General features: G+C 41.5%; 1 protein-coding gene and 1 long non-coding RNA gene across 4 annotated transcripts in view; both read right to left on the minus strand.

Annotated features, from left to right (window-relative positions):
- Positions 1 to 682: 682 nt before the first annotated feature.
- Positions 683 to 14557, minus strand: part of gnao1a (guanine nucleotide binding protein (G protein), alpha activating activity polypeptide O, a) — a 107975-nt gene continuing 94100 nt past the window's right edge. The window contains exons 7-8 of one of the 3 annotated variants that reach the window (XM_085780034.1): positions 4106 to 4259; positions 683 to 1063 (exon numbers count right to left, since the gene is read on the minus strand). In XM_085780034.1, the coding sequence (XP_085636160.1) occupies positions 876 to 1063; positions 4106 to 4259 (342 nt within the window). In that variant the 3' untranslated portion in view covers positions 683 to 875. Of the gene's footprint in view, positions 1064 to 4105; positions 4260 to 11545; positions 11841 to 14398; positions 14553 to 14557 lie in introns of those variants that run through there. The other 2 variants (XM_085780036.1, XM_085780035.1) reach the window with 2 other exon arrangements.
- On the minus strand, positions 4667 to 8714 carry LOC146986273 (uncharacterized). Its single transcript, XR_015036024.1, has 2 exons — positions 7349 to 8714; positions 4667 to 7317 (listed from the first exon to the last, which is right to left on the minus strand). It is a non-coding gene; the product is annotated as an uncharacterized LOC146986273 (long non-coding RNA).

Genomic DNA, 14557 nt, shown 5'->3' on the forward strand with positions numbered 1-14557 from the left:
ACAAACATTTTAAAATGTCTCGGCTAATGTAAACAAAAGACTAACGTTAAAAAATCGGCGTTGTCAGTTTTCAGCAGGTCTCAGGAGTTTGTTTGTAAGGTTTTGGCCGACCCGTCTGCTGTTTGTTTCTGTTATCCACATTTTCACAGATCTCCGCATAAATCGTTATTATGTAATCACTACTATAGCAAAAAGAAAAAGAAAAAGAAAATAAAACAAGAAATAATAAACAAATAAAGGTGTCAGGTGAGGCAAAATGTGAATAAAAATCAGTGTACAGACTTATACTCATGTAATAAATACACACATGATCAACAAAAATAAAACAGAAGTCATATTCATACTCATAATAATAAAAAAAAATCTGCTCAAAACAAAAAACAAGTACAGGTTTTGTTTTTGTTACCAACAAAAAGACATTGAGAAAGAAACAGAGAGGAGAACAGGAACGGAGGCTTTCATCGACTTTGTTCAAGAAGTTTTCAAGGCTGCAGGGTCTCATGTTTTCTACTAAAACAAATTTGTTTGCTTGGCAGCAGGCCAAAGGTCATCAGGAGGAGAAGTCGGAGCGGGAGGAGAAGAGAAAGATACGAGAACTAAAAACATTATATATATATATATTTATATATATGTATGCCTATTTTTTTAAATTATCCTCATTATTAATATGTACCTAGTTGCATTTTTCTTTCTTTTTTCTTTAAATAATCAGCAGAATCATCATCATCATCACCATCATCATTTCCACAGCAGTGTCAAAGGAACAGGAGCAAGGAGGGAGGAGGAAGAGGAGGAGAAGGAGGAGGAAGAGGGAGAGAGGAGGGGGCAAAGAGGGGGGGTATTACGGAGGGGGAGGGGGAAGGAGGGGTGTGTGCTCAGTACAAGCCACACCCTCGGAGGTTGTTGGCGATGATGATGTCGGTCACAGCGTCAAACACCACCTGGATGTTTCCTGTATCCGTGGCGCAGGTCATGTGACAGTAGATTTCCTTGTTTGGAGAGCGGTTCTTGCTCTCGAACTGTGCTTGGATGTACGCTGCTGCGTCCTCGTAGGTGTTGGGTCCTGGACGGAGACGAAGACACAAGAGAAGAGAGAGAAAAAAAAACTTTAGAAACGTGTGTGTAAATAGAGGTTTTAAACAGCTGTGTGTTCACCAAAGAACCTGTGAAGACGACACAAATTATAAAATCAACGCACATCCTCATCATGTTACACTAACCAGCTGCTGGTCGTGCTACAGTAACAAAACCCTGGACTAGATAACGTCTGATAAGTGGAAGGTGTGTGTGTGTGTGTGTGTGTGACACCTGTCCCCAGGTGAGCAGGTGTTTTCCAGCAGGTTAACGTTGTGTATTTACATAAAAACAGTGAAGCTGGAGTTCAAGTTTGTTTATTTTATGTTAAGTTCCAGCTTTTCACTGTTGATGGCTGCAGCTCCTTTTCATATTTATTTTTGGATATTTTATTTTCACTTTTTAAATAACCCACATTCAATGCCATATTTTGTATAGTGCAATAACTCCTGTCCATGTTTGTACTTGTACATATATTTTTCATACAATATATATTTATATTTCTTTATTTGTCTATTGACCACTTGACTACTTTGCTCTTTTAACTTGTACACTTTGAGGTGGAGATGTTGTTGTAAGCAATTTCCCCTTGGGGATCAATAAAGTAGTCCAATTCTGATTTTGAAGTAAATGAAGTAAGAAAAGGAAAGACAGAGGCTATACTGTATGAGGATTTATACAAAAAGTAAAGTAGCCCAGTGTCTTCTGTCTCATGATACCATCAGGAGTATGAATAAAAAACAAAACAAAAAACAAACAAACACACACAAAAAGACTTTTCATATTTATTTTACTTACTAACTAAATCCACCAAGTCTGGAAGTTGTGCTACGTTGTTTGCTATTTTAATATTGTTGGTTTATTTTTGTCTTTGTTTCCTTTTTTTTGTTTTGTTTTTAAACACACACTGTATTTATAACAGGCTTCTCATTCAGTAGGAATGTGATGATGGAGGGAGAGAGGGATTGAATGTGTCACATGGACTCAGTGTGATTATCAAGGCGGTTAGCAGCGAGTGAGTAAAGCATGAGAGACGGAAGTGAATGGGCTGCGCGGCTCACAGAGCTGCGGCCTGTGGAGACGGCAGGAGACAGCTTTCACTTGCCATCTCCTCTGCTCTGTGTTCACGGCCGGCCAAGCGTGACCGTCTCCTGCTCTCTCACTCCCCGTCCCTTCTTCTTCTCCTTCTCCTCCTCTCTGACACAGCTACATCTACTCTCTTTTTTAAAAATCTCTGCTTCTCTATAACTTGACTCAATCTTCCTGTCTTTGAGTTTTGTTTATAAGCTCTTATTGGTTCAGTTCCACTTTATCAATGTTTCTATGCTCTTTTTGTTGCTCAATACGTGACCCTGCTTCAGAATGAGTTAAAGGGATAGTTCAACATTTTGGCAAGTTGGCCTATTGCCATAATTCCTGTAGTCATAGCAGTAGGTTCGTTACCTTTATTTGTCATGCGAGCTAATACACAATCCAAAAACTCCAAAACGCTCTCGTGGACAAGTTGTGACCTGCACATTCACCACGCTATGAGATAATAATGTAACGTTATGAGACAGAGTTGTTTTAGAGGCAAATTCATGCAAACCCGCTGATGCGTGTTGCCTTCAGGGACAGTTTTTCATCAAGCAGTCTCTGCATTTGCCTCTAAAACAACTCTGTCTGGTAACGTTCTGTTATTATCTCATAGCGTGGTGAATGTGCAGGTCACAACTTGTCCACCAGAGCGTTTTGGAGTTGTTGGATTGTGTATTTGATGAGTTTGATGAGGGAAACCAAGAAATCCCATGAGCCTCCGTAGCGTAGCTCTGAGCAGCTCACGGCTCTGCTCCGCCGTTCTAAAAATATCTTGCACCGACAATTAAAGGTAACGAACCTACTGCTAGGACTATAGGGATTATGGCAATGGGCCAATTTGCCAAAATGTTGAACTATCCCTTTAAAGCTGCCACATCTTATATAATCCTACTTCAAATGACAACATGAGATCAGTGGACAGTTGCCAGTTTGTTTGTCAATTGTTCTTGATACTGTAGTTTATGGTGGTTTGTACTGTTTCCCTCTTCGCCAGCTCGCCCCTTGCTACTCTCAGATATGTCTACGTGGTTAAATAAATTTGAAAAATAAATATAGCATATCAGTTTAACTAGTGTTGCTTACTTTCTTCTGCTTTCATCAGTATTTTTTATGTTTATGTATTAGCTTTCAGGCAAGTTCTACAGCTTTGAGATTTTATTTTCTACAGTAGTTCAACAAAATCAAGCTCCTTCAAAGGAACTGTTTGACATGTTTGGAAATATTTTTGATCTGCTTTCCTGCCAAGACGCTCTATGATAAATATAAAAGCTATCACCTGTTTGGCTTCGCTTACTAATAAAGACTGAAAACAGCTGGAGCACCAAGGATTATGTCTCTTCACAAAATCCACTAACCTGCAAATTCAAAGCTGTTCAGAAACATGAACGCAAAAGTGAAAATGCTGTTTAACAGATGGGAATATGCAAATCTCCTAAAAGAAAATTAATGCCTCTGTTTTTTTATATGAATTATAAAAGCAAGACTCTACTTGTGATGGAGACAGATATTGTCACATTTGGATAAAATTATGATTAATTGCTCATTGTTTCCTCCTCTTTTAAGTCCCACTATCCCTGTAGAGGTGTATAAATACGTCAAGGCTGACCTTTCTGTATTCTTCACGTCATTTAAACCTGTCCACAGTGATTGTGACAAAACAACAGAAACCTGTCTGGTGTTTTTCTCCCTGTTGTTCCCTATCAGATGTCAGATTACTTGACCACTCACTCTGTTGCGTATCGAGTCCTGTCCCATGTGATTGGACTCAGTTTCACAGTCCCACAGCTTTTTGTTTCCTCGAAAAGAAATCAATTTCGTACACCTGTCAACTTTTGTTCCTGCTTCACGCGTTTGGAGAGCTGCCGTTTCCCCCCCAACACTGCAGCCAAGAAAGACAGTTTTCTTTCCAAATGTTACAATCTTTTTTTGTCTTTCTTTCTTTCTTTCTTTTTACCTGCGTATTCGGGGAAGCAGATGCTGAGCGCAGACTTCTTGATCTTCTCTGCAAACAGATCCTTCTTGTTGAGGAAGAGGATGATGGAGGTGTCGATGAAGAACTTGTTGTTGCAGATGGAGTCGAACAGCATCAGGGACTCGTGCATGCGATTCTGTTGGAGGGAGAAGGAGGGAGAGAGAGAAAGAGAGGGGTGGAAAAGACGGTGAAAGAATGAGACAGAAATACATCAGACATTTTCTTGCACATTCACTGCCGGTGCATCTGTAATTGAATTAGATGCAACGCTCTCCGAACACATTGTGCAGCGACAGAGATGCTGACTGAGGAGGGATTTCTTTTGTCTCGCGCTGAAAATGCCAAACAAGGAACAGTGGCGGATACAAAATGAGCCTGTTCAGGAAATATTTGTTTTCAATAAATAATCAGTGTTGAGAGAAAAACACAGGGAAGAAGCAAATTAAACTTATTCTCCACAATTACACAATGCAAACACACACTAATATACACACACACACACGCAGAGGAAATAATCAGGTCACAGGAAAATAATCACACGGATCAAGTTACTCATGTGGTGCTTTATTATCTTTTCTCTCATGTATAAATACAACGTTCAATAAATTATCACAGCAGTGAGGGAGATACAGCAGATACATTTCTTTTTTTTTTACTCTCAGTGCACTCACACTCACACACACATACATACATACACATACACACATTTGCTGTGGGTGATCTGTACATTATAGACAGGTGTTGGTTGGTGCTGACGCAGAGCAAAAGAGACATTAAATGGACATTTTCTTTAAAAAAAAGGCCCAAACGGCCTTGGACAGTGAACATTTCACCAGTTCATTCTCTGCCTCTTTAATTCTACACAAGTTTCATTATCGTCGTGCGCCCTGCGGCTTTCTGACTCCTCTCCCAGTCCGGTGTTAGAGCAAGGGGTCTTTGCAGCGACTTATATGTGCTCATTTAATCCGTTATTGGCAAAGTTGAGAAAGAAACAGAAACATATTATAAGATGTTTGCAGGCGAAACTCTGTTTCTAAATTTAGCATAAATATGTCAGCCAAAAAAAAAAAAAAAGAAAAACACCACAAGAGCTCATTTAAATCTTTACATAGGAAGCATCTGACATTACATTTTTTAGATCTGAATAGTTCTTCATCTGGCTGCTATTGTGACATTTAAACAGCTTTTTTTTTCTCTCTCTCTTTTTTTTTGTTATGTTGCTAAGGTTTTGACTTGGCACAAGGTGCTAACGTTGCTTTTGTGACACCACCTGCAGCCCAGAGGAGCAGCAGCATCACAGGACCTTTGTTATCTGAATGGACCACTGATTGTGTTATCCACACCGCGGCCACTGAGGAAAATAAAACAAAAACAAACCAACGCAGTATTTTTTTTTTTTTTACCCATAAACCCCTCCTGAGATCCCTCTTCTCAGACTACATTACCCACAAATCTCTTCTTCTCACTGAAGAATATGGGAATCAATGATTTATTGTAAGACCATAAACTACATTTCCCACGATCCTCTTGGTCTCGCCTGTTCATGTGATTTCGCACTGGTTGTTTGTAGGTTTATTGGTGATTCATCAGGAGTGGGGTCGAGCACACACACACACACACACACACACATACACTGCAGACACACACACACATTAATCCAGCATTCGAGCCTCAGTGTGACGACGAAGTGGATGGAGTGGATCACAGAGAGGAAGTGAGGAGGTTCAGGTGTATGAAACAAACACACAGGGGAAATGAAATGATCCTGTGTGAGATGAGACACAATCTCTCCGTTACTTTCTGAGTTTGTTCGTTTCTTTACTTCTCCCGAAAAGAACCAAACGGGGCTCAGTTGTAACAGGTCAAGCGTTAAATCAAGCTGCTGCCCTCCACTCTCCCCTCTGATTTCAGAGTTGCTCTCACTTGCAACGGCCACATTTTTGTCCATTTTCTACAAAAACACATCCACTTTAAAGTTTCTACGATGATCCTGGTGTTACTGAGTCATCACACCTACATTTAAAATGGCAAAACCAATTCAAAGTTGTTGTTTTTGAAGTTTAAATCTGCACTATGAAACCAACAGCACGCTGCCCTGGCGCTGACCTATCGCAGTTTATTAGTTCCAGTTTAATGTGTGATAAATCCTGCTGGACAAAACAACACAAGGCGAGAGCTGCTGATCCAAATACCACGTCTCTTGTGAATGAACTGTCACAATCTGTTGTTGGGTTAATAACTAACAGCAGGTACAAGCGTTCATCTAATGACCTGTTACTAAAGGAAACAGCTAACGTGTTAACGGTTATGGCCCTTAAAATTAAATTCCTTGCTAATGTGGAAAAAATATTCAAGTGTTTGATTCCAGATTGTGAATAAAACTGAAGGTTGATTCAGTTTTATATGAATCTGATCCGTTTCTGCTCGCTCTGCGCTGCCTGAGGTGAACAACACAGGCATGAAATTTGAAGTTGGAAGACAAAGCAGGAGCAGTTTGCTGCCGTTACCACCCTGAGGGCAAATAAATCATCTATTGGGGTTTCGGCTTTATTGGTTTCACCAGCTCGTTCTTCTTTAGATTTTTATCCACGGCTACGGGAAAAACACAACACAAGGGCGAATTAGTCTCCAGAAAATTTGAAATTATCCGTAGATTGTTTTAAATTTTTCTCAGATGATGTTCAATGTCTTCAGCGTATTAATGTGAAATACTTGTTTGTCCTCCTGTGTGCAAAAGGACAAACAAAGATGGAAACCTGTTGTGTGCACTCACTTGCGACCAAATCCTTTTGTAGTTTTATGAATATTTTACGTCACATCTTCCTGAAGCCAACAAATTAAACAGTTACCGCTGCAGGATCGCTTCACTTCCGCTGTAACAGATCAACAGAGGAGGAGCCGAGGAGATCGACTAAAACGCCCTCAGCACCAGCGGCGGCAGCGGGAGCTTCCTCCTCGTTTGGCACGAGAACCTCAAAACATCTGAGGCCGGGTGGACACGCTGGTATAATTTGGCACTGGCGAGTAAGGTGTTGTGACATTTCTAAGTCCTGTGGGCATGTTTGTGTCTTCAGTGCATGTGTGTGCATGTACGTGCATGTATGTGTGTGTGTGTGTGTGTGTCTATAGGGCCTGTCTGTGCTGGTGGAAAGGGTAGACAGGTGCCTTCTGGGTAATTAATCCACAGATACTGACTCCAGCACCACCACCGCCACCACACAACACCCATGGGCTGATATTGTCTCTTACACACACTATCAATGGACACACACATAGGTAACCACACAATTATGCACACACAATAGACAGAAACACACAAAGCAGACTGATCAACAGCCCTGGGCAGCTCTCCGTCTCTAATTAGGAAACGTTGGCACAGATGTGCGAGGACGAGCTGCTGGTGACGTCATCTACCTGTCTGACTCTACGGCTGCTGCTCCGAGCAGAAAGAGGAGACACGCCCTCGCTGTTCGAGTGTGGAGGGACGAGAGCAATAAAGTAAACACTTTTCTTATGAATAAATAAAGCAGCTCTCTGCCTGTGTTTACCTGCAAAGCTACAAACACACTCGGTTCAGTCAATTCAACAGAGACCCAGAGACGAGAGGAGCTCAGCTTCTATATAGCGCTGTAAACTATTGTTTATAAAGAGAGAGGGAAGGAAGGGGGAGAGGAGGAGGAGAAGAGAAATACTTTATTCATCCCCTGGAGGGAAATTCAAATTGTCCAGCAGCTTAGATACGTAAACTAAAATGATATGACATGAATGCCAGGTAAAGGTGTATAACCTAACAAATGAAACTGTGCATTTTGATGGCAGCAGGTCAGAGAAATGAGGAAGGAAGGAAGGAAGGAAGGAAGGACAAAGGGAACGATGGGAGGAAAGAAGGAAGGGAAAAAGGAAGGAAAGATAGATGGAGGGAGGGAACAGACCGGGTCAAAAAAAGAAGTAAGAAGTAAGGACGAAGGGAAGGAAGGGAGGGAGGCAAAAAGGATTGTGGAAAGAAGGAAGGGAAAAGGAAAGGAAAGAAAGATGGAGGGAGGGAACAGACAAGGATCAAAAGAGGAAGGAAGAAGAAGTAAGGACGAATGGAAGGAAAGAAGGAAGGAAAGAAGGAAGGGAAAAAGGATTGTGGAATAATAGAAGGGAGAAAGGAAGGAAAGAAGGAAGGATGGAAGGAAGGACAAAGGGAACGATGGGAGGAAAGAAGGAAGGGAAAAAGGAAGGAAAGATAGATGGAGGGAGGGAACAGACCGGGTCAAAATAAGAAGTAAGAAGTAAGGACGAAGGGAAGGAAGGGAGGGAGGCAAAAAGGATTGTGGAAAGAAGGAAGGGAAAAGGAAAGGAAAGAAAGATGGAGGGAGGGAACAGACAAGGATCAAAAGAGGAAGGAAGAAGAAGTAAGGACGAATGGAAGGAAAGAAGGAAGGAAAGAAGGAAGGGAAAAAGGATTGTGGAATAATAGAAGGGAGAAAGGAAGGAAAGAAGGAAGGATGGAAGGAAGGACAAAGGGAACGATGGGAGGAAAGAAGGAAGGGAAAAAGGAAGGAAAGATAGATGGAGGGAGGGAACAGACCGGGTCAAAATAAGAAGTAAGAAGTAAGGACGAAGGGAAGGAAGGGAGGGAGGCAAAAAGGATTGTGGAAAGAAGGAAGGGAAAAGGAAAGGAAAGAAAGATGGAGGGAGGGAACAGACAAGGATCAAAAGAGGAAGGAAGAAGAAGTAAGGACGAATGGAAGGAAAGAAGGAAGGAAAGAAGGAAGGGAAAAAGGATTGTGGAATAATAGAAGGGAGAAAGGAAGGAAAGAAGGAAGGATGGAGGAAGTGAACAGATTGGGTCAATTTGACCCAGAAGGACAACAGGAGGGTTAAAACCAAAACCTCTCCTCCAAAAAGCTCACATCATCATCATCATCAATCTTCATTTGAACCAAACTGTGCACTGGGCATCAAACCACAATCCCCACTATGCTGCTCCGGGATGTTGTCTACCCACTAAAGGAAAAGGACCTCATTTAGGGGAAAAAAGCAAAACATCAGGGCTGAAGCAACAGTCACAAGGCCGACATCCACATCCCAGATGACTGTGTGTGCTCACCTCTGGCTTATTAAGGCAGAGTGGTGGGCAACAGGGATATGACACAATGGCTGCAGCCCCTGCGGCCGTGTATAAAAAATCAATGCCTCCATTGAAGCATTATCTGGGAATTGTGTGGTTGAGTCAGCACGCTGCCTCTTGTACCTCTTTGTTTAAAGTGTTTTTTATAGTGGACCAGCGCATTCTGCAACACGAGTGCCCGGAAAATCAATCGGAAAAATGCGGACGGAGGTGATGAAGGATGACGGCAAACCTCGCTCTCAGATTACCACCAACAACAATTGAAGTTAAGGACAAAAAAACTCTTCTAAATTTGATCAAAAGTACAATTTTCAATTTCAATATTTGTCCCCTGAGTGAAATGCACCAAAGATTAAAACACGTGGTCGTCTGGAAATAACAACACTAACTGATGATAACATGATTAATACTTAATGGGTCGTAACTAGGGAAATTATAAACAACCGCTGCTCAAACCACAACTAACAGAACACGGCAGAAGATGCGACAAAATCTAATTCTCAGGTGCATGTGATAAAAGAATATTTTTACTCTACTCTAGTGGCACTCCCTGTCTCTTTCTTTATATATACCTGCTACCACAAGGAGTCGCCAAAGTCAAAACTGTTTAAATGTCCAAACAAACCAATGAACAGGAACAACTATAAACCAATGAGATCACACCAAACACCAGCCATCAACATGTTGATGTTGTAAACTATGAGAACTCAGTATTACGGTACTTCATTATGTCAGCACTCATAGGTCGAATCAAACTCCGCCTTCATTTTTATCTCAGCTGCACATCTGTATAGATCTGTGACTGTATCTTGCACAGCTGGTGAGAACAAATCTGTCAACAGACACAGAATAAAAACTCGACAAAATACTCACAGACACACGCTCACACGGACTCATTAAAAGGTGAAAAAACAGAATCAGTCACATGATGTCGTATGTAGCCGGTAAACTGAGTGAGTCCAAACTGAAACCTAGTGAATGTGACAGGACTGAGGATTATTTCTGGTCTCATTACATTTAATATTCTGAACAGTCCTGTCTCCATGAAAATCCCTCTGCTCCTGTAGGTTTCTCTCTCTCTCTCTGTCTCTCTGTCTCTCTTTGTTTCTGTGTGTGTGTGTGTGTGTGTGTGTGTGTGTGTGTGTGTGAGCGAAGCTTTGCCACATTGAAGCCGACGTGAAGCTCCTTTATGATTCTACGTGTTTCTCCGAGGCCTTTGAGGGCAGAATGAGATGAACGGGCTCGGTGCCATTAATTAGTCCTATTTGTTGAATCCAGTGCTCACAAAAGGCATCACACTGTTTAATATGGATCTTCACACGGGCCAAAATCTAATAAATAAATATAGTACACATAATAAAAAGACCTTATGTCAATTAATAATCATAGGACATGAATTTGGGAAAAAATACAAATTACTCAATTGTAAAAATTAACTATACAAGCTTTTTTAGTTGTGGGAGATGCTTCTTAATTAAACATGCTTTTATGATGTCACATATTATATCACTGTCAGACAACCAGACTCAGAGACTCCTATTAGATAAATCTTATAAACTTAAATAAAACTGTTAAACTCTGAAATCACATCAACAGGATCATTATTGTGAGTTAGATTGTAATTATTTTGCACTCTGATTGGATTGGTTAACCTACTTTTGTCTGGATTTTTTTAAATTTATGTACACATTTATTAAGATTAGTCATTTTGAAGTTGGATAGTTTAGTGGGCGTGGCTAAATGCTACAGTCACATATCACATGGGTGGGGGTGGGATTGGGTTATTATAACATGCAACAAAGGTCCCCAGGTGTGATTGATATGATAACATCTGCTAACATCTGATTAGGACTAGTTCAATGACGTAGTTTATGCAGCTTCAAAAGGCCCCTTCATGCAGCTATGGCACATTTATGGCAGATAAGAGCGAGTGAGTAAAATCTACATTAAAATAATAAGAAATATTTAAACTGGACATAAACTGTATCCAGAGTAAGGCACTGATATATTTACAAGAAAGTCTCAAGACACTAACTGTGGGTGTTGTGCAAAATATCTGCAGCGCACGGGCGACAGATTTGAAGTTTAGATACGACCAAACCTGGAGGATCTTCTCTAGGAACTGACATGATGGATGGAAAACAGGCAAAACACAATTTAAAAAAAAAAAGATTAAAAGGCGTCTCAACCAACCAACCAACCAACCAACCAACCAATCGATCGATTCGTTAATTAAAGAGTCAAGTTGAACCAGTGATCAGCCTGATGATGGCGTCGACGACGTAGGACATGATGACGACACACACACACACACATACCACACACACATACCTAACAAATGTACTGTATTCACCCACGTCAGGTGAGTAAGTACATGGGTAAAAATATCTAAACAGCATCATCATCATCATCAGTAGAGGCCGCAGCCCCGCAGGTTATTGGCTATGATGACGTCGGTGACGGCGTCGAAGACAAACTGGATGTTGTTGGTGTCGGTGGCGCAGGTCACGTGGGAGTAGACCTCTTTGTTGGTCGACTTGTTCTTGCTCTCGTAGTGAGACTTAATGTAGGCGATTCCCTCCAGGTAAGTGTCTGGACCTGCAGGAAACACACAGAGAGAGATGGATGACACATCATGAGGAGGGAGTTAAAAGCTGTTGTCGTCTGAACCTGCGTTGCTGCTGCTGCTGCTGGTGTTGTTGTTGCACCACCTCATTTTCTGCATCAGCAGGATTTTTTTTTTTTTTCTCTGATATTTTCTGAAAACATAACCTTTGACTCTCTGGCTCAGCAGCAGCAGCAGCACACAATCTGCTGTGGTTGTGCTTACTGCTGGAGAAAATAAGAAATAATACATCGACGACGACTTCCTCAGAACAAAACGGTGACAGGTGGTTTATACTGTAGCAGAGTAGACAGACGACATGTGATGGGGGGAAATGAAGCTGCCGATTACTGCACATAACCAGCGTATTATGGTCTTTATAAAGCAACAGAGGGTGACAAAAAAAGGGACGGAGCCATTACTCACACTGTATATTGATTAATTTTACAGCAGTGCCAGATACTTACTACATGCACGCCCATTTTAAAAGCTTCGACTCTCTTATGATGATGAACTGTGAGAATTAATTCTGACATAATGCAGGAATCTGGCACGCAGCGGCTCCGACCCAGAGAGCTTTACTTTTGTTATAATGCTTTTGGAATGAGTCAGATCTCAGTGATTGGAGTTAATTTGGGTCTGGACGTGTCACTAACATCTATCTGGAGTCCGGGGCTAATAGCGGCACTGTGGGTTTTTTTGTTCGGCTGCTTCAGTGGCAGCTTAATCAGAGCGGGCAACAGCGCTGTTGGGGCGATGTAAAAAGGATGAAGAGAGGAGGAGAAGAAGGAGAAGAAGACGAGAGGAAACAGGTTTCGAATGCTAATTCTCTCTTTCTCACAGTCTTGCTGTTTTGGGCTCTCTCCATGTTGCTTTCCCACAGTCTTGAGCTGTCTATTCTTTTTCTTTTTTTTTTTGACAGTTTTCTCACACTCGTGCTTTTCTCTGTCGTTCTCACGTCCTATTGTTTCTCGTCTCTCGGCTCCTCTCTTCTAGCTCCTCTTGTAACACTCCTGATTTCCATTCACTGTCTCGCTCCTCTCGCACTTGTTCAGACTCTCATTTTTGTTTTGTTTTTTTTGTTCCCGAGTCCGAGCCGATCTGTTCTGCCTTCTAATCTCTGCTTGTTGTATTGTCCTCCTCCTCCTTTTTGCCTTCATCCTACGACTAAACCACTGTGCAGATTCAGTCCATCCGTCTGTCTGTCTGTCTCTGCCTTTTGAGGAGCTAATACCAGCAAACATCTATCTGCAGAGATCAGCCTGATGTCCAGAATCACAGATGCAGCAGTTTCTCTTTTGAAACTGATTATTAACCTGGATAACTGAGCTGCATCTGCAAAAAAAAAAAATCCCCCTAAGTGAAAAAAAACAAAAACTACTGAAGATACCAAATACTGCATCCATGTTTACAATTAAGCTATTCCTGGGATCATTGTAACTCATTAAGTTATGTAATTTAAGAGAAGAGAGGATATTAAAATGCATATTGTCAGTTTCCATGCATGCATAATTCAACTTGATGAATGCTCTGTGCAGCCATATCGAGCCACTTGGGGACAGACAGCGTCTCCACCACAAAACGAGATGTGATGCTTCTCAAACAGCTGCATTGTGGTCAAGTGGGAACACTTAAAAGAAACACTGCTTCAACTTTGAATGGGACCTTTAAATGAATATGGATATGTTGTTCTAAAACAGCTCAAAATCGTGGTCCTATCTTGGTGCTATTTATGTTCAACAGAGCAGACTGGACAATCCTGAACACATTGGTTAATCAGTGTTAAAGGGATAGTCCAACATTTTGGCAAATTGGCCCATTGCCATAATCCCTATAGTCATAGTAGTAGGTTTGTTACCTTTAATTGTCGGTGCAAGCTATTTTTAGAATGGTGGAGCAGAGCCGTGAGCTGCTCAGAGCTACGCTACGGAGGCTCATGGGATTTCTTGGTTTCCCTCATCAAACTCATCAAATCCACAATCCAACAACTCCAAAATGCTCTGGTGGACAAGTTGTGACCTGCGCATTCACCACGCTATGAGATAATAACGTTACGTTACGAGAGTTGTTTTAGAGGGAAATTCATGCAAAACCGCTGACGCACGTTCCTGTCAGGGGCAGTTTTTCAGCAAGCAGTCTCTGAATTTGCCTCGAAAACAACTCTGTCTGGTAACGTTCTGTTATTATCTCATAGCGTGGTGAATGTGCAGGTCACAACTTGTCCACCACAGTGTTTTGGAGTTGTTGGATTATGTATTTGATGAGTTCGATGAGGGAAACCAAGAAATCCCATTAGCCTCCGTAGCATAGCTCTGAGCAGCTCGCGGCTCTGCTCCGCCGTTTTAAAAATAGGTCGACAAATAAAGGTAACGAACCTACTACTATGACTATAGGGATTATGGCAATGGGCCAATTTGCCAAAATGTTGAACTATCCCTTTAAAATTTGCTTACTTGTAAACGCTGTATGGAGGGGGCTTGACCTTAATTTCCATATAAATAAACAGCAAATATTGATTTACATTGACTGTGAAGTATGTAAATATATATACCGGTGTATTCGGGGAAGCAGATGGACAGTGGCGACTTGGGGATCTTGCTCTCGAACAGGTCCTTCTTGTTGAGGAAGAGGATGATGGAGGTGTCCTTAAACCACTTGTTGTTACAGATGGAGTCAAAGAGCTTCAGAGACTCGTGCATGCGGTTCTGTA

This window comes from Trachurus japonicus, chromosome 6 (assembly GCF_045865225.1).
Source record: "Trachurus japonicus isolate A0001 chromosome 6, Traja_1.0".
Taxonomy (NCBI): domain Eukaryota; kingdom Metazoa; phylum Chordata; class Actinopteri; order Carangiformes; family Carangidae; genus Trachurus; species Trachurus japonicus.